We start from the raw sequence: 19181 nt of genomic DNA on the forward strand, positions 1-19181 counted from the left end.
ATGCTCTTGGGCCCGTTGGTAAGGTTTCCGCTGATGGAAACCAGGCTGCCACACGACGGCGGGGGCTGTCACAGAGGTTCTCTCCTCACAGCCCCCCTGGATGTTGGTTTCCTTGTTCCAGGACTTGATGTAACCTCAACCCAGTAACGTGAAGGGTGTTAGAGTGTGTATACGTGCGTGTGTACACGGGTGTACCCGTCATTGTGGTATATGTGCACAGAGGTGTGGTTGCGTGGATATGTGTGTGGGTGCAGCAGCAGTGAATTCAGTAAACCCGGTGTGAAGTCTGACCGGGCGGAGTGTGATGAGGTGGCATTCGGACCAAGTTAGCAGGTGGGAGGTGCTGGTCAGAGCTCTTCCGCTGGGGGGGCAGGTCACAGAACTTTCCTGCCAGGTGTGTGGGCCGGTGTGTGGGCCGGTGTGCGGGCTGGCGTGCGGGCTGCTATGCAGGCGTTGTGCGGGCTGGTGTGCGGGCCGGTGTGCAGGCGAGTGTGCGGGCCGGCGTGTGGGCTGGTGTGCGGACCGGCGTGTGGACTGAAGCACATCGCCCTCCAGACCCCGACTGAGTTTGGGGTTACTGTAGCTGAAGCTGCCACCGTACTGGCTTTAGCCGGATTGAAATGAAAAACAAGACCACGGAGGGATGTAGAACCCAAGGCCTGCGTTCATACGGAAATGGATTCAAAAAGTGATGGAAAATGTCACAGCACGAAATGAATTATTCAAGGATGGAAAGTATTCAAGGGTGGAAATTCTGGAATTCGCCGAGACGGACTGAATGCTGGAAGGACACTAATCAGCACCAGATGAAGGGCCCGTGGAGCGCAGATTATGCGGCGGCCTTTACAGCAGGCTTCCTCAGAGTGGAGCCTCTTTCGTCCCGAGAGGGGGCAGAGGAAGTGTGTGCGGCCCCGGGGAGCATGGAGGGGTCTGGATGCATGCGGGGCGCCGGGGGGCTCGGGTGTGTGCTGCCTGGATCTGGGGTCTGGATGCACGTGGGGCGTCGGGGGGCTGGGGTGTGTGCTGCCATTCAGAGCTTGATGTCCGCCAGCCGGGGTTGACTCTCCCTTTATGGGCACAGGGCCTTGTCCCTAAAACAAGGGCAGGAAGAAAGGCCAGCTGTCCTCCCCTGGGACAGACGCCCTCCAACGTGCCGAGCACAGTCTGCCTGCTGAGGTGGCCAATGCCCACCTCCCTGCAAACGGGGGCCAGCCTGGTGCTGCGTTCACACCTGCGTCTGAGCGAGCCGCCTCCGGCCCCACACCTCCCGGCACACCGCCACCACCTCCCCTCGCTGCTCACAAACAGGACACGGGCACGTCCTTGTGCTCCGGGCACCGCCTGAGATTTAATTCTGAATTTACACGGGATGGGGCATCACATCACACCGGGCAACCGTTCTCGATACATCTGCGAGCAAAGCACAGTTCCTTGTCTCCCCGCGAGAGCTCTGGGGGACTCTGGGGACCCTCAGGAGCAGCCCCAGGATACACATCACTACCAAAGAAGTACAGTACCCGTTTCTGTATAAGAATATATTATTTAAAAGACAGTTTAAAAATAAAAATTCTGTACAGCATCATGAATTCCTTTTTTTTTTTTTTTGTATCAGTGAACAAAACAGTTCTTAGAAAACGCGGTTTTGTGGAGTCAGGCGCGGAGTCAACCTCCCTGCGTGGATGGCTCCCCCGAGGCTCGGCCCGCCTGGTCCAGGACCGCGGCCCGTGACTGTCCTGCCGGCTTCGGGCTCCGTCTGCTTGGAAAAGGAAAGAGACCACTGGTTTGCTTCTGTCGGGATTGAAAACGTGCAGGCGCGTTCAGGACGTCACAGGATGACACGCAGACTGTGCTGGAAAACCACACACACCGTGGATCACACTGGGGCCAAATACAACAATTTAGATCCCTCTTCCGAGCTGTCAAAAAAATACGCCATAACTGAAAAACGAAATTCTGGTGTTTACAAGCGCTTGGGGTTCCCAGCGTTCCGCTCACTTAACGGGACAAAAACAGTCATATGAACGGTAGTAGTCCCACTAGTTGAGCGATTGGGGCTCTGAGGCCCAGAGAGGTTGAGACCCTCGTGCGGGTCACTCAGCGCGTCCTCAGCTAGCTCGTGGCTCCCACCCCTGCGCCTGGCGCGCTTCGTAAGAGAATCTCCCCGGTGGTGCTTTGGCTCAAAGGGGCTGGTTCGCCTTTGACACGGACCACATGACCCGCTCGTGTCAGGTGCACGGGAAATGCTCACGGCAGCGTAACCGATTCGGCATTTCCCAGAAGTAGGTTTTTACAACCTACGTGTCCTTGTAGGCCGCCCTCGTGCTCACTGTCCATCTTGTGCCGTCAACCAAAGCGCGTCCCCCTTCCCTCCGAGCCTGTGTGTGACTCACCGGCAAGGAATAAAAGTCTCACTTAAAACCCGGCCGTCATTTGGATTCTCCGCCCTCCCCTCCTCTGATCCTCCCCGCCGCCCCCACAGACCTTCCCCGTCGCCCCGGTTTTCCTCCGAATTACCATACGAGTCGAGACGTCAATTCAGAATGGCATTATCTTCGCTTTTTGTCGCATCTCCTCTTCCCTCTCTCGACGTGTCGGTTTCCCCGGAGGACGTCAGGCTCTCAGTCTTCTGTAACGGGGACGGGGTATACAGAAGGCGACAATCAGGTTCCGGGAGCCCGTGAGTGCCTGCTAGAGCGCCGCTGTTGGCTGACAGCTGCCCACGCGCCCTGTGCCGAACCACGTGGCTGCGCGTGAGCCCCCTTCCCTGCTCTGGGAGGCCCCCTCGGCCACTGTGGAGCTGGGACAACCAGCTCACCCTGGCTGCAGAGCCCAGTGGGCCGGCCGGGCTGAGCACGGAGCCCGTGGCCCTTTCTCTTTGGTGGGTCTGGCCTTTCTGGGGCGGAGGAAAGCATCCTGGGGGGGCCCCCACGGGGCGGCTGGGCCTGGGGCCTTTCTAGTGGTGGCTCTCAGGTGGCCCAGGAGCGCCAGGGCGCTTTAGCAATCCTGCCGGGGGCACCACAGGACACCTGCTCGGACATCGCTCCCTGTACCATTTGCTTGTAGGCTTTGGGGTCTCAGGACCTCTCTGTGCCCCGGGAGAGGGATCCCACCGACCAGCAGGCAGTTCCTTAGCACTGACGACGAGCCTGTGTTGCACACAGAGCAGTTTGGGGGGACGAAGGAACACGGGGCGCCTGGGAAATCACTCGGCGCTCAGCGGGGCCTGGGGTTCCCACTGGCAAGGCGGGGGTGGGGGGCCCATCACCGGGGAGCCCTGACTCCAGTGAGCGGTGGAGAACGGACGGCCCGGGGCGGGTGTGTGGCTCCCGCCAAGGACCAGGTGTGGGCGGCAGGGACGCTGCTCTAGCTCCACCAGGGCCCCTGCCAGAGGGCAGCGGCGGGCCGAGAGAGGCTCACCCGGGACCGCTGGTTGCTAGGCGGGGGTGGCCTGCATGGGTCTGGGAGGCAAGGATCCCCGAAGGGACATGAGCACACACAGAGGCCCTGGCGAGGCCAGAGCGGCTCACGGGCTTTGCACAAAGCCTCTACGCCGCTCTGAGTGTGAGCTGGGCCTTCCCTGGAAACCCTACCAGACCCAACTGCCACCTGGAGCCAGGCCCGGTCTCCCGGACCCCGAGGGGCCGAGCTGCCGTGCGCTAGGGCTCAGGGGTGCATCTGGGCCTGGAGCTGACCCGGGAGGAGGACAGGGACCCCCGTGGGGCCAGGGCGCTGCTCTGAGGGGGTCTGAGCTGCAGAGAGACCCTAGCACACCCGACCACAGCACGACTACGGGGCACAGCGTCACCCTCCCCGGGGCAGTTTGGTTTCTTGGGATTTCAGGGGGATGCAAGTGAGCTCTGGTCCAGAGGGCCCTGCTGCAGGGGTGCCCGCTGCCGTGCCTGGAGCGCGGAGCCTCACGGCGAGGAAGAGCGCGTTTCCCACGCGGCACGCGTTACCTCTTTCATGGCATCATCGATTTGCTTCAGCTCCTCGTAACGATCCCTGGATTCCCAAAGGGGCTGCAGCATGATCTCCTCCACCACGGGGAAGAGCTGGGGAGACAGCGGCTCACTCAGACGGTCCATCGTTCTGGGAGCAGCAGACCCAGGCGTCCGCGGAGCACGCGGCAAGTGTTCTCGGAGCCCCTGGGCTGCCACCCACGGCGGGGTCCACGGACACCCCGGGTCTGAGGCTGGCTGGTCAGCGGCTCCTGGACACCCTCACGCCCACCACCCGCCCACCCGCCTCCGGGTCCTCTCACTGCACACGCACCTGTCCCCCACCTGCCTGTCCCCGAAAGTCCATCGTCCAAACGCCAGCCTCGCCTCTAGTCTCCTGACAGCCCCTGTGGCCGGAGGAACCAGACGGTTCCCCACCTCCTCCGCTCACGCCATCCTGCCACCCCTGCCCCCGGAACTCTGCGCACGCAGCCCTCGCCCGGTGACGCCCTCCGTGCTTCCCCTCTCACATCCCGGGCCCGCTGCGCCCCTGCCCCTGCTGGCCGTGATAAAGGCCCGGAAGTCCGTGGCAGGAATGTACGGGAAGGCAAGTCCCCAGAGAAGCTGCGGTGATTGGATTTTACGGAAGGACGTGCTGAGGGGGTTCCGGAAGGCTGGTGGGTGGCACGGGGCCGAGGCCAGCTGAACGGGTGCACTCCGAGGCGGGGGCGTGAAGAGAGGTGAGGACCAGGGGCTGTGGGCCATCCTGCAGGACAGGAGCGCTGGAGAGGGCGGGGGACTGGGTGCAACAAGGGGGGCACGGGAGCCATGGAAGGTTCAGGAGACAGGCAGAGTCAGCCTGGGGTGGCTGTGCACCGGGTAGAGAGGGGCAGGTTAGGAGGTGCTTCTGGAGGGCCTGGGGTGGCTCCTGGGGGCCCGGAGGCGAGAGGGCGAGTGCTCCGGGCCTGCTGGCGGGGGCACCTTACGGGGCCTGGCAGGCGGCCACCGCACACTGGCGTGCGTGTGCACATGGGTGTGCTTCTCAATGCCGTGTCTTCTGGCTCGTGGTGACGGCCACTCACCTTGGTCACCGTTTCGAACATCGGGATCAGGACAAACTTGATGAACCCAATTTGGGCCGTGGCTTTGGTCACTTTGTCCCGGTCCATGAAGGGGGCCACGGGGAGGCCCTCCGACTTCTCGCGGTCGCTCTGTGGGGATGCAGGGGGCCACAACGTCAGAAATACCCGTGGGGACCCCTGAGGGTCTGAGGGCAGAAGGCACGTTCATGTGCCAACCAGGCCGCTCAGGACATAGGGACATGTCACGTGGCCACTGGAGCGTGCAGTGGGTGTGCGCAGCTGAGCCGTGAAGCCGGGGCGCGGGGGCAGGCGGCCTGCCCGGGGTCCCCCACGCTGCTGTCGTGAGTCCCTTGCTGGCTGGCCCAGCATTTTTGCACACAGGCTGGCCGGTGTCTGTCTAGGGCCCCCCCACCGGGGGCTGGACGTGCCAGCCCCCCCGCTTGGACCCCTCCTGCCTCTGTCGCTTCTCTTTCAGGCCCTTTGCCCGACGCGTCCACCCCCCCAGCTGCTCAACTAATGGTCGAGGCAGCAGTTTTCAGCGTTGGCTTTCCCAGGCTGTCACTGGCTCTCCTACGGCACGTCGTACCCGCTCATCGTGGATGTGCACCTGCTGCGAGGGCTTTCCGGAGGCCGGAGGCCAGTGACCCAGGCCACTAGCACCCTGGGCACACCCATCACTTTTCCAACCCGGAGCCTGTAAAGGGGCTGAGGCGAGCAGCAGGGGCTGGTGGCTTTGGGACACTCTTACCTGCATGAAATACTCTTCTAACAGGCAGTCCACCCAAGGCTCCGCGACTTCCATCGGACGGACCTCATTGGAGATGTCACAGCATTTTATCAAAATCATCTTCAGCTGGAAAAGAGATTTGGGATCAGGCCTGGGGCACAGGGCGCGTCCCGCTGCCGCGTCTGGGTGTGCGCTTGCCGTCCCGGGGGACGGAGGGCGGTGCCGCTGGCAGTCTGCATCTGACCCCCAGCTCCACCCCGAGCACGGGGCCACCACTGCACCCCCGAGGGGCCCGAATGTGTTTGGGGGGCTTCAGTATACGAGAGTCCGCTTGACACAGATGAGTTTCGTAAAACTTAAATTATAAAGTTTAAAAGTATCCTGTTGAGGACGCACAGCCAAATACAGAAAGAAGTCACCGTTAGCACGTGGAGGTTAAAAGGGTGATGGGAGAGGGACGCCTGGGTGGCTCAGCGGTTTAGAGCCTGCTTTCGGCCCAGGTTGTGGGTCCTGGGGTCCCGGGATCGAGTCCCGCATCGGGCTCCCTGCGTGGAGCCTGCTTCTCCCTCTGCCTGTGTCTCTGCCTCTCTCTGTGTCTCTCATGAATAAATACATAAAATCTTTAAAAAAAAAAAAAAAGAAAGGGGTGATGGGAGAGACCCAATCCCACCAGCCCCTCCAGCCTGGAGTCAGGCGAACCACACGGAGGTGGAAGGCGGTGTGGGCTCCTGCCCTGTGCCCGGGGCCCGCGACTCGCCTGTGAACCAGGGCTCTCTGCCCCCGGGGCCCGGGCACCTTCTGCTCAAGCCACCACCTGCAGACGCCTTGCCTCCTCCTGCTCTGGCCCCTCTGTCCAGCCTTCCCGGCCACCTCAGCGCCAGGCGGCGGCCCCAGGAGACTAGCCTCTGAGCCTGCTGGGCTGTGGGCCCGAAGTGGCCGCTTTAGGATGAGACGGGTCAGGCCGACCCCCCAGCTGGAGTGTTCCCACCTGGGCTGAAGGGACCAGCTGGAAGGTTGGCCCCGTGTGGCCTGGCCTCCCTCCAGCACACCACTGTCCCTGGGAATCACCGGCGTCTGCTCAGGGTCTGGAGGTGACCCCACGGGAGTCCATCCGGGCACCCCAACGCGGGCCGTGGGCCCTGAAGGGGCCTGGACTGTTTGCACCGGGTCTTCCAGGACGGGGGTGGGTGGCGTGACTTGGCACATCTGCCTTCAGCCCAGCATCTGGCACAGCCCCAGCTGGACCTCGGGGTGCCTCGGCTGCCCTGTCCCTGTCCCTGGTCACCACCCTTCCTTATCAGTGCCCGGGAGGCCATCCAGGCCTCCTTTGTCTGCTCTGGGACTTGGCTCCAGAACACAGGTCATCAGTGGGTCCTCCTGGCAGGCCTCTGGGGGAAGCTGTCCCAACACGGCCTGGGGCACAGCCTGGGCAGGGCCGTGCTGCAGGGAGTTGCGCCAGGATCTCAGGCCCTGGCCACGCGGGGCACAGCATCCAGGCCTCCTGCTGGGGGCCTCGGCGGAGGCCCAAGAATCCATCTTGACCCAGAACCTTCACGTGCGTGGGCTTTCCCCTCTACCTCCTCCAGCCCGTGTCCACAGAGACGTGGGAGCCTCTGGCCGAGGCACGATCCTCCGGTCTGTGCTGCAGGCCACTGACCCTCGCATTGTGTTGGGGGTGGACGGAACCCTGGGGACCTGGCGCCTCTTTCTCCCACTTTCTTGGACAGTTGGAAGGAGGGGGTAACGGTGTGATGGTCACTCTGTGTGGCTCATCTTCCTGACCGCTCGAGTCCCGGCAGCCCAGGCCTCCTGCCCCCAAGGGCCTCTCCTTATGTGTCGGAGGGAACACGGACGCTCCGAGGGGGCACAGTCCACTTGTCCGTCCTCCTCGTCCTGCCGTGGGGGGCAGTGGCGCGTCCCACACCCTGTTGGCTTTTCAGGAGCCAGGCCCGTCCCTCCAACATGACCGCATCTCCCCGTGTCCTGGCCCATGAAGAGAGGGCTCGGGAGGGCTGGCTCACGGGGATGTTTCCTCCTGCTGGTCACTTAGGGAAAACGCCAGGTCCTTCCCTGCATAGCGTGTTAGCTATCGGGGACGGGATGGTCACAAGGTCAACCAGATCTCAGAGGGCTGTCCTTGTTAATCAGCTTCTAGGGAGGGAAGGTGACCAGCAGTTTTAAAAAGAGAGGAGGGGGGGGACGCCTGGGTGGCTCAGCAATTGAGTGTCTGCCTTTGGCCCAGGGTGTGATCCTAAGTCCTGGGATCGAGTCCCACGTCGGGCTCCCTGCATGGAGCCTGCTTCTCCCTCTGCCTGTGTCTCTGCCTCTCCCTCTCTCTGTGTGTCTCTCACTAATAAATAAATAAAATCTTAAAAAAAAAAAAAAAAAGAGAGAGAGGGAGAGAGAGAGGGGCCCCTGGGTGGCTCAACGATTGAGCATCTGCCTTCGGCTCAGGGCGTGATCCCGGGGTCCTGGGATCGAGTCTCACGTTGGGCACTGCCTGTGTCTCTGCCTCTCTCTCTGTGCCTCTCATAAATTAAAGAGAGAGAGAGAGAGAAATGCCAGAAAGCGGGCCTAACACCCAGACCAGGCTCAGCGTCACCCCTTTTGCCACAGACCCGGGAGGACGTTCCCTTGCGTCTTCCTCTTTAAAGGGCAGGCCCGGTGCAGCCCGGGTGGGGCGGGCTCTCCTCGCTGGTGGGCTTCTGTGTCCCCCCTGCTCCTAGAGGGGCGAGCCCGGGAGCGGCCCTGCGGCCCCCTGACGTGCCCGCCCTGGAGCTGGCGTTCAGAGTGTTTTCTGGGGCAGTGCCTCCCCGGGAGGGCCAGCTTTGTTCTCAGGAAACCAGAGCAAGATGGGCTGCCTCACCCACTCCCCACCTCCAGGTCAGAGCGAGGAGTGGAGGGGCCGCCTCCAGCGGGGAGATGGGAGATGCGCCCGCTCGGGGCTCTCCAGGTAGGTGCTGTGACTGCACCCGCCTGAACCAGGCCTCGCTCCCAGGCCAGGCTGAGGGTTTGGGCCGATCCAGCGGCTTCCAGTCTGGGCTGGGGGTGGGGGCCCAAGCACCAGCCCCCAAACGACGAGGAACAAGCTACTTACAAGGGTCACGTGCTCCTCATTGCTGTAGTCAAAATTCTCCATTGTTTCTTTGAAAGAATCCATAATTTCTGCGTGTCTTGCCATGTCGGTGGCTAAGATCAATGTGATCATCCCCTGAAAGGTGAAAGCAAAGCGTTGACCCCGGGCACAGTCCCCGCATTACGCAGCGAGCGCCGGCTGTGTGCCCAGCGCCCCCACCGCGCACGGCGGACCCCGCTCGCTCCTGGCGCCGGCTCTGCGTGTGTCTGAGGGTCCCCGGCCTCATCTTCAGGACCGAGGAGGAGGCCGGGAGCCTCGCAGGCCGCCGCTGGCGAGTGGAAGCTGGACGTCCAAGCCCACGCATGCGCTGGGAGCAAGCCTCGAATGCCGAGTCCAGGAGGAGGCCGCCCCGCCAGGCCCGCCAGGCCCACTCGCGTGCTGACGACAGGCGCAGCACCGCGCTTCCTGGTGACGGCTGGCGTCGGCCACAGACAGATGCTTCCCCCTGAATCCAGCAATCCAGGCATATGGCTGATCTTTCACGTCACGTTGTTGGAGGTCAATCACCGATTTTCCAGGAGACTGTCCCCCGAGCCCCCCGCCCCCGTTATCTCATCTGTACGTGACTCTGTGCGTATAATGCTTGGGAGCAGCCAAAGTCAGGTTACACTGGACAGCACTGTCCTACTAACACGTTTGTAAATGAGAAGGCCGTGATTTTTTAAAAAAAAATTCTTTTTTTTTTTTTCAAGTAGACTCAGTGTGGAGCCCAACGCGGGGCTTGGACTCAGGACCCCGAACTCACGACTCTGGGATCGTGGCCTGAGCTGAGATCAAGAGTCGGACACTCAACTGATGGAGCCCCCCAGGCGCCCTGAGGATGCAGGGGTCTTTAAAATACACATTATTACCTCGTTCACCAAACATCGGGTCAGGAGAAACAACATAATTTGAAACCGTGAGCATCCGTCCGTCCACCCCGAATGCATTTATGAGAACACAGCTCCGCTGCAGAGTGTGGTCCTTTCCAAGAAAACAGCACGACAGCCTCGGGCACAGGACTGAAGTCAGTCGATTCACAGCACGTCCCACGTCCCACGTGTTTCGGGGGAGGGGAGCGTCACTGGCATTTCGAATTATGCGGTTTCTCCGTAAAGGTTTAATTGTGTTATTGGTGAAGGATCCTCCCGTGTGAGGAGTGACCCTCGGTGACAAAATATCATTAAAAAGTGGGGCAGCAAGGACGCCTGGGGGACCCCGTCAGTGAAGCGTCCGCCTTGGGCTCAGGCCACGGTCTCGGGGTCCTGGGATCGAGTCCCGTGTCAGGCTCTGTGCTTGGTGCAGAGTCTGCTTCTCCCTCTCCCTCTGCTCCTCCCCCTGCTCATGGTTCCTCTCTATCTCTAAAATAAATAAATAAAATCTTTAAAAAAAATTGGGACGACTGGTTTTATGCTCAGAAAGTCTCATTTTAGCCTCAGCAAGTGTTCGAGGCAGGACAAGCCTCGTGTGTCCCTGTGGCGGGCAGGGACGGGTCACGCATCAAGGGGACCCTGCTGCTCTGCTCCTCCAGGTGGACCCCCCCCCCCGCAGGAGCCTCTCCCAGGGCGGCCCCCGGGGGCTCTTCGTGACTCATGCCCTGTCCCACCTCCTCCCGACAGCACGGGGCGCCCTGGCCGGGCGGCTCCGCACCGTGGAAGAGCAGTGGGAAAGCCCACGGACGGGAGGACGCAGTTGTGCCAGGAATCATGACTCGGTGGCGACCGACCTTCAGCCTGGCCTGGGCTCTGAGCTTCTGGAAGCACGGCAGGTGATGGGTGACACGGTTTATGAGGCTGTTGTCCTCTGATAAAGTGAAGCTTATCAGACCTCCAGGACAGAGGCCCCGGAATCCCGCGTGCTTACCAGGTGCGCCCGGAGGCAGGCAGCGAGGACACGGGGTTGTCGTCCGTGGCGTGGCGGAGTGTGGCTCCCCCAATGCACGCACACGGGTCCCCAGGCTGCCGGACAAGTGCCACACGCGGGGTGACGGGGAAGCCCAGAAAGGCACCTTCTCACGGTCAGGACGCCTCTAGGGGCCTGGAGGGAAGGTGTGGGCAGGGCCGCGCTCCCTCCCAAGGCTCCGGGGACACGTCCTTCCCAGCTGCTCGGGCTCCCGGCCACCCCTGGTGCTCCTGGACTCCTGTCCCCGTCGCTCCCACCTCTGCCTCCGCTTTATGCGGCTTTCTCCTCCTGTCTCCCTTTCTGTGTCTTCTAAGGACACTTGTCGTTGGGTTTAGGGCCCACCTGGACAATCCAAGCTGATGTTGCCCAGAGACCCCAAGTACTGGCGGGTGAAGTCACACCCACAGCTTCTGGGGTCAGGAGGAAGGAAACACACAATTTCTTTGGCAGAGGGGGCTACCATTCAACCCAGCGACTCCTCCGAGAGGTCACCCTGGTCTCTCCCCTCCCCTGAAAACCCCGGAGGGTGGCACCCAGAGCTCAGCCATCCTGCCTGGAAGCAGCCCTGCTGCTGGTGAGTTGGCGGTGTGTGTCTCAGGGCACGAGGGCTCTGTCCCCACCTCCCCAGCGGCCCTTATGTGAGGTGGGCAGTGGGGCCAGGGAACAGCTGGGGTCTGCTAGGGTGGATGCGGCAGGTGCGTCTGCCCGGGGCCTGCATACGCTCACAGCGCGCCTCTGGTGAACGACCCACCCCCAGAACCCGCGCTGGAGGAGGGACGGGTCTCAAGGGATCCGGTGAGATGCTGGACGAAGTGCAGGCCCATGGGGTCCCCTGGACCTGTGCCGAGGGCACGCCTCCCCTTGGGGCGCCACTGGCCTTGGTGACAGAGGGGTGACCGGGGGCCTCAGCCCCTGGAGAGCGGGGCTCCACCCCGCGGCGTGCTCATCGCCCCCCTCTGCGCCGTCAGAGGGCCCTTGCCCCTGCACACCTGTCTGATCTGCTTGAACCCGTCCGGCTGCACGTTGGCGAAGATGTTGCACTCGGGCTGGGCGAGAATCTGGAAGGCCACGGCGCAGTGGTGGTTCTCCAGGGGCGAGATGTCGTTGTACCGGACGGCCAGCTCCGTGCGCGCGTTGATCTGGTACCTGGCATCGACGGAGAGAGCACACGGAGCCTCGGGTGCCCGCCGGGGAGGCCAGCCTGGCGCCCCTGCAGTCTCCTGACTCTCTGCTGCCCCTTTAACTAGACGCCCTCGAGGTTCTTTAATCCCACTGGCTAGACACCACCAGTACACCTCAGCTTCTCCCGGGGACGGCGCCCCGAAGGTGACCAGGCCTCCCGTTGTGTCCCCTTGCAAACATCAGCATGTGCACAAGGCAGGCACGTGGGAGGAGCACCAGGTGTGTTTCCCATGAGAGCTGTGGCTGCCACCCCTCGGTGTGAAAGGGGGAGAGGGAGGCCCGTGGCACCCGCCTCCTGGGACGAGCGTGGGCGGCCACACCATGGGGTCCACTCCCGTCCAGATGGAGGCCCGCCACCAAACACGACGGTGAGGTCTCGGCCACCTCGGACGTTGCCGCACAAAGACATCTGCTAGAACAGGTGCATCACTGGGGACGCAAACCAGGGCTGCACGGCCTGGACCTGGTTACGCGGGGTGGATCTGGGCCTTGCCCCCGCAGATGTGGGAGAGGGTCGCTGTTCCGGGGAAGCCAGGCCTGTCCCCCAGCGGACTGTGCACCCCTCCCACCCTGCCCGTCTGCGCTCCTTCTCTCCCTTGGTCCCGGCCCCCTGCCTTGCTCCCGTCGGGCACAGGCTGGGAGTGGGATCCCGAGGACGGGGCATCTTGTGCGGCATCGCTCCTGCTTCAGGCCGAAGGGAGATTCTGGCCACCACCGGGCTCTGCTCTGTCTGTGCAGATCGCAGATGCGGGTCTGGAGCCAGGACCCCAAAGGTAACCCCAAAGGCTCTGCCCCGGGAGGCCCAAGGCCCAGAGTGGGAGCTGTGTCCCACGGGGGCGAGCTGGGGGCTGGCGAGGCCCTGGCTGACAGCCCCAACTCGGAACTGGTCTCTGTGTTAGGCTGAAGGTCACCTCTGGTAACCAGGGAGCCCTTGGAAGGGGAAGCGAGGGGCGCCCGGGGGGCTCAGCGGTTGAGCACCTGCCCCTGGCCCGGGGCGTGACCCCGGGGTCCTAGGATTGAGTCCCATATTGGGCTCCCTGCCTGGAGCCTGCTTCTCCCTCTGCCTGGGTCTCTGCCTCTCTCTCTCTCTGTGTCTTTCATGAATAAATAAATAAAATCTTAAAAAAAAAAAGGAAGGGGAAACGAGAGACAAATCATGTACGTACGTGTTGTTGTAGCCTGGATGGTCCAAGTCATGGCAGATGGCCGCCGTCATTAGAATCAGGATGTCCATTTGGGAAAATTTCTCCTGGATGAGACAGAGGGTGGGAGGGGGTGAGGATGGGGTGAGGAGAGGTCGGAGCGTGGCAGGAGAGAAGTGATGCCGGCAGGAGGAAGCTCCCCAGCAGCAGCCCGGGGGGTACGGGGGGTGGGGGGGACCTGCCCACTCTCTGGGGTGGGGTCAGCAGGGTGGGTGCCCCCCGCAGGGTGGGGTGGGCTGTCTTCCCAGGAGGGTGGGGGAGCCTGTACTGGGGGCTGCGTCTCTGGGTGAGGCACTGCCCCCCCCCCCGGCGGAGCCCCCCAGAGACCCACCTGGAGCCTGCAGAGCCAGATCATGCTGTACATCATCTGGGTCACGCAGAAGCAGTGCCGGAAGTTGTGAAAAGGGTTGTTTCTGTAGTTGTCGTGGACGCAGAGCTGCGGGGGGCAGAGGGTCCCAGCTGCCACGTCCGCCGCGCGCCCTCCCTGCCAGGCCGCCCGGGCCCTCCTCCCTCCCCACCGTGCCAGCCGGCTGCCAGCGCTGCGGGTGCTGTGCATGACCCTCCGCTGAGCCAGAGGCCAACTGCGGGCCTGTGCTTGCTGGAGGGGCGGGCCAGGTGGCCCGGGCGGCCCGAGGACGTCCCACTGGCCACCCTGTGCCCCGAGGGCAGGTGGGGGACAGGCCTCCACCTGGGCTCATGGACTGAGGTGGGCGGGGGGCCGTCGGAGCGGCTCCCGGTCATCACCACACCTTTCCATACTTTAATATTTAACATGTCGGCTTTTACTCCTTGGCTCTGAGCATTATTTTACTTAAAATAATTTGTCGCTAGACACACCCTCACACGCACATACCCCTACATGTGTCCCCTCCCCCCCATGCTCACACCCACACAAACTCACGCACACGCCTGCACACGTGCACACAAATCCACACACACCCATAAGCGTGCACACACCTGCACACACACTCCCAGACTGCAACCCTTGGCCCTGACCCGGTTCTTCCTATTTTCTCGCACAGGCGCTTCGGGGCACTGAGTGTTTCCGTGGGAGATGGACAGAGGCAGGCCTCATGTCCTCCCAGAATGCTCGAGGGAACGTCACCCCTGGCTGCAGGAAGGCCCTGGCCACCAGGAAGGGCCTGGCTGGTCCGTTCCCCAGGAACGCTGCAGAGGGACGTGAGGGGCCTGCTCTTACCAGCCATCTCCTGAGCGTGATGGGGTTGATGGAGAAATCTCTGACCAGGCCCAGGTCGTGGTACATGTGCTCCAAGCAGCTCAGCATCTGCGGGCAGAGGAGCAGAGGGTGGTTGGTGGCAGGGGCATCCCGGGAGATGCCTGCAGAGCCAGCCGGCAGCTTCACCAGGCCACTCCCTGGGGGTTGAGCCTGCCGCCCCCGCCCCGGGGGCCTTGGGACCCCTAGAAGGGAAGGGGTGCTTGAAAGAGCAGTTGGGGTCAGAAGCCAAGAGAGTTCCATGGAGAAGGGACAGCGATTGGTGAGAGGCAGCGCCCCCAAACGACCACGTCAGACTCGGCGAACACGGACACACGAGAGGCCAGGCTGAGGTGCTGGGACACGGCGCCACGGGATGTGCCTGAGAGCAGGTGCTGTCGCCGACACAGGTGAGCGCCCTGTGCTAGCTGAGACCCGATGGCCCATGTCCCCAGCACGTGTCGTCGTTCACCCCGTGGGGCCCGCTGGGACCAGACACCCACTGTAATGCGTTCATCGTTCATCGTGGGGTCTGGAAGGTAAGCCGCGTGCCGGGTGAGCTTCCCGTCACCGAGCTGTCTTCTACGGAAATATTGCTCCGGTTAAAATAGATTTTGTTTTCAGTCCCAAAGAGGATTGATTGTCACTGGCGCGGTCTATTTAAATACAGCTCGGAGCCGCGGAGCTGAGTGAGCCAGGGAAGAGAGAGCGAGGGATCGTTCAACGGTGAGAGTCTGACGACGCGGTCCTAGTGGATCACGGCCACCCCAGCGACCTCACTTAACCCCTATGGTTCTCTAAAGGGGCTCTGTCCTCACAGTCATGTCGGGGGCGAGAGCTTCGACATACCGGGCCACGGTTCAGTCCATAACACCCGTTTGTGGGAAGGGAAGGTCACATGGTGACCGAGGCAGCCCGGGAGCGGGCTGTGCAGCCCCCAGGTAGCTGGCAGATGGGATGGGGTGGCGCCCAGGTGTGTGGCCCCGGGGCCGGGGAGCGCTGTCTGGTGTCCCGCCCCGTGCCACCAGCCTGTGCCTAACGGTCCCTGCCTCGCGGGTCTCCCATCACCCTGGGCGCTGCATCCGGGACCCGCTTCCCAGAAAGCAGAGCCCGCGTCGTCAGACTCTCACCGTTGAACGACGTTCACACCCTGGTCCTAATAGTTGTCTTCAAGGACCTAACCGGCGTTTCTCCTGGCCACGCGGCCTCCCACCCCCCGGGTCACGACCGCTGTGCACTGGCCTCCTGCCTGGCCGAACCCACGCTCCCGTCCTGCACGCTCCTGGGGCGCTGGAGGATTTGGGGCATACGTGTCGTCCGGCCTGGTGTTTGCTATGGGACCGCCCCTGGGATGGTCACACAGAGCACACAGGGGGGCGGAGGTGGGGCTGGGGCTTCTCCTGTGCAGGGGTGGAAGCAGGAGAGTCGGGCACTTCAGAGACCCCAGGCCCCGGCGTGCCAGCCGGTGGCTGCAACCTGCGGGGAGCTTCCTGGGGCCAGGTGCCCTTGCCGCACGTCTGTGCTACTGGAAAGCTGGAGAAGTAGTGGATTTGGTGGGTCTCAGGGCCGTGATGAGGGACTTTTGCCTTCTTGGGGTTCAGGAAGGGAGAGGTACAACTGGTATTACTAGATTACACTGAACAAACCCCAAAATGTCCATTTTAGTGTTTTCTCAGCCAAAGGGGAAACTGGAAGGACGGTCTTGTGGTGGGACTCCTGCGCCCCAGTCCCCTGGCTGCGGACAGCACCCCCCGGGCTCTCTCCTTTCGCCGGCCCCAGAGGGTGTGCGGAGGGGCATGGGGGGCCGGCCTCCCTGCCCTTGACCGCCCGCGCCTCCGCCCCGACTCCCCCTTCCCGGGCCCTGTCTCCGGGTCAGAGCGGAGGCAAGGCCCCGGCAGGTCCCCGTGACGCTGGCACCGGGGGCCCCTCACTCACCTCGTTGGGCTCCCAGAGCCAGACGTCAAAGGTGGGCTTCCGGAGGGCGTCTATGGTCTCTGGAGAGAGCAGGTACTGAAAGCACAGAGGCCGGTCAGGGGCACCGGGGCAAGGCGGCCGCACGTCCTCGGGCCCCGTGTCAAGGACACCCGCGCTCACACTCCAGGGCCACCACGCCACACGGGTTCTGCGCCGGGCTGACCTCGGGCGCTGACAGCCCACAGTGGCCGGTGGGGGCCCCGGGGCTCGTGGAGCCTGACTCGCTCCTGCCGACAGCGCTGTGCTCTGCGGGGCTCCACTGGGCTGCGAGCCACCTCCCGCCCCGACGGCGGGGAGCACTAGTGTCAGCGAAGTCAAGGGAAGAGAAGTAACCTGGCCTGAGGGCCCACACGGCCCAGAGCTCTCGGCGCTTCTGCCTTGGGCCCAGGCTAACGCGGCGCAGCTTGCTGGGGTGTGGACAGGGGGACGGCCAAAGTCGGGGTGTGGTTGGGGCAATGGTCAAAGTTGGGGTGTGGATGGGGGGACGGTCAAAGTGGGGGTGTGGATGGGGGGACGGTCAAAGCGGGGTGTGGATGGGGGTGTGTGTGGATGGGGGGATGGTCAAAGTGTCACAGGACATGGGCTGTGGTCCCACATGTAAGACCCGCACGATGCTCTGGGATGAGAGGTCATCTTCCCAGGGGGTCTTTTGGTTTGTTTAGTTTTACATTTACTTATTTATTATTATTATTATTATTTTAGAGAGAGCGAGAGAGCAGGAGGAGGAGCGGAGGGAGAGAGTCTCAAGCAGATTCCGAGCTGAGCGCAGAGCCCCACGCGGGGCTCGATCCCTGAGATCCAGACCTGAGCTGAGATCGAGAGTCGGACGCTCACCCAGGCGCCCCTGTTTGGTTTCCTATAAGCAACTGCAGTGGGCGATGGACACCTTTCATTCTGGACGACGGCTGGGCTGGGGGCGCACAGCCCTGCTCTCTCCCCCCGCCCCCCCGCCCGCCGGCCAGAACTCGCTCTTACCTTGGGATACGTGGGGACATCACGCCGAGGCGTCAACCTCCTGTTGTTATCCACAAAACTGTACTTGCAGGGACAGCTGGTCCTGAGGGGGAACAGTTGGGATTAGTTCTGGTGCGGCCACGTCGGACGTGGTGCCCGCGGGGGCCCCTCCTCCGAGCAGCACCCCAGACGCCCAAACCAAACCCGTGCCCCACGGGCCACCTCTCTTATTTGTTACGGGAGAGTAAGACGTCAAGCCGGTGACCTCTCATTGCTCACCCCCCAGGGACCCTGCCTGCGCCTGTGGCGGTGACGGTGGGGCTCTCATTCCTTAAAACCTTTCCAGGACGCAAGTTAAACACTGCTAAAAAAAAAAATTCAAACAAGAAGGAAGTGGGAAAAGTTAAAAAAGAAGAAAGCGAGCCCCCACGTTACCTACTTCTCTCAATCTCACACCCTGGAAATACCTTCTGTTAAGTGTGGGGTATCCTTCCAGAACGTTCCTAGGCGCGGACACCCAGGGACAGTGTCTTGTGCTTTTTTTTTTTTTTTTTTGGACAAAAATGGAATTGTACCAAACTTACTCTTTTGCTACCCTCCCCCCCCGCCCCAACCTAGCATACGGCGAACGCTCCTGCCTGCAGCTTCGGTACAAGGCACGTCCCTCGGCGGTGCTCCCGGGGTGGCTGATCCAGGCTCCCACCGCCGACTCCTAGGACCTTTCCAGTTTCCCCCGGTACCTACCTTTGAGGGATGAACGTTGCTACCTGACTCCTGACTCTGTTTTCCTTCCCTTGTTAGTCTCGAGGAATTGCCCCATAAGGACAGAACCAACGGCGCCAGGGGTGTTTTGGAGGGAACGCGCCTTCCAGCATCCGGGGGTGGGGGGGTGCTGACCTGGTGGCATGCGGGGGGCTGATGCGCATGGGACCCTACCTCCCCGGAAGTGGACGTGCTCCCTATCCTCACATGTTACCAACTTTGCGGGTCAAGTCCCATCTCCCGGGAGCCACAGAGAAATCCATATCCTCTAAGCTTGTGGCGTCTACGCCGGGGAATTTATTTCAAGAAAAGAATTAGATGCGAGCAAATCGGTCCATTTGCTGCGGCGTCATCTGCTGTTATCAGAACACGTCGAACCAGAAGCCGCCTAAATGTTGCAGGACGGGACATTCTCTAAACCATTGTGGCACCAACGGGACGGCCGATCGTTGTAAGATGATGACGAGTGTCACGCGGAGTAAGGAGGCTTCAGGGGAAAGGGGGGACAGATGCACTGCGCGCCGCACGGACCGAGAAAAATCTACCAAGGTTCGAGGAGAAAAGAAGGCCTCGGGTGGGCTGAGGTGAGCGTGGACCGTGGCCTCCCGGGAGAGCACAGCAGCTGGTGTTGGTCCAGATTTTGATTCGTTTGTTGCTCACAGTGTTGCAAGCGAAGAAAGGTCGCAGCACAGTGCTTCTTTCCAGAAGGAGGGCTCCACACCCGCAGCACACCGGGCAGCTTGGTGTCCAGATCTCGGGGGGGGGGTGCGCCCCAGCATCCGGCCCGTCTGGAGGTTTTCCCCGGGCTCGGGCTAGGCCGCTGGCAAACTCGGAGTAATACCAAGTCTGTTTCCTTCCTGAGTAAAGGAGCCTCCCGCTTAGCCTTCGGGGTCCCTCTGTCTCCCCTCAACGCGGTGCCGCACCGGGCTCCGTGGGCGGGGGTGGGGGGATTTTTAACGCGGGTCCAGCAAAACGGCGACCAACGCGCCGTGGACGGGGACCAGCTGGGTGACCCCCACTGCCGCCCTGTAAAGGAGGAGTCGCGCCCCGCACGTTCGCGAGCAGTGACATGCGCTTGAGAGAGGAGACCCCACGGTCGCCCTCGCCCCCTCCCTGCGCTCAGCCCCTCC

General features: G+C 62.3%; 1 protein-coding gene across 9 annotated transcripts in view; it reads right to left on the reverse strand.

Moving 5' to 3' along the window:
• Positions 1-678: 678 nt before the first annotated feature.
• Positions 679-19181, reverse strand: part of PDE9A (phosphodiesterase 9A) — an 86523-nt gene continuing 68020 nt past the window's right edge. For 4 of the 9 annotated variants that reach the window (XM_041735036.1, XM_041735032.1, XM_041735033.1 and 1 more), the window contains exons 5-16: positions 17311-17392; positions 16297-16371; positions 14347-14433; positions 13480-13584; positions 13113-13195; positions 11754-11910; positions 8845-8958; positions 5769-5873; positions 5021-5149; positions 3957-4052; positions 2515-2626; positions 1298-1753 (exon numbers count right to left, since the gene is read on the reverse strand). In XM_041735036.1, the coding sequence (XP_041590970.1) occupies positions 2531-2626; positions 3957-4052; positions 5021-5149; positions 5769-5873; positions 8845-8958; positions 11754-11910; positions 13113-13195; positions 13480-13584; positions 14347-14433; positions 16297-16371; positions 17311-17392 (1129 nt within the window). In that variant the 3' untranslated portion in view covers positions 1298-1753; positions 2515-2530. Of the gene's footprint in view, positions 1917-2514; positions 2627-3956; positions 4053-5020; positions 5150-5768; positions 5874-8844; positions 8959-11753; positions 11911-13112; positions 13196-13479; positions 13585-14346; positions 14434-16296; positions 16372-17310; positions 17393-19181 lie in introns of all 9 variants that reach the window. The other 5 variants (XM_041735031.1, XM_041735029.1, XM_041735030.1 and 2 more) reach the window with 5 other exon arrangements.

This window comes from Vulpes lagopus, chromosome 20 (assembly GCF_018345385.1).
Source record: "Vulpes lagopus strain Blue_001 chromosome 20, ASM1834538v1, whole genome shotgun sequence".
Classification (NCBI taxonomy): Eukaryota; Metazoa; Chordata; class Mammalia; order Carnivora; family Canidae; genus Vulpes; species Vulpes lagopus.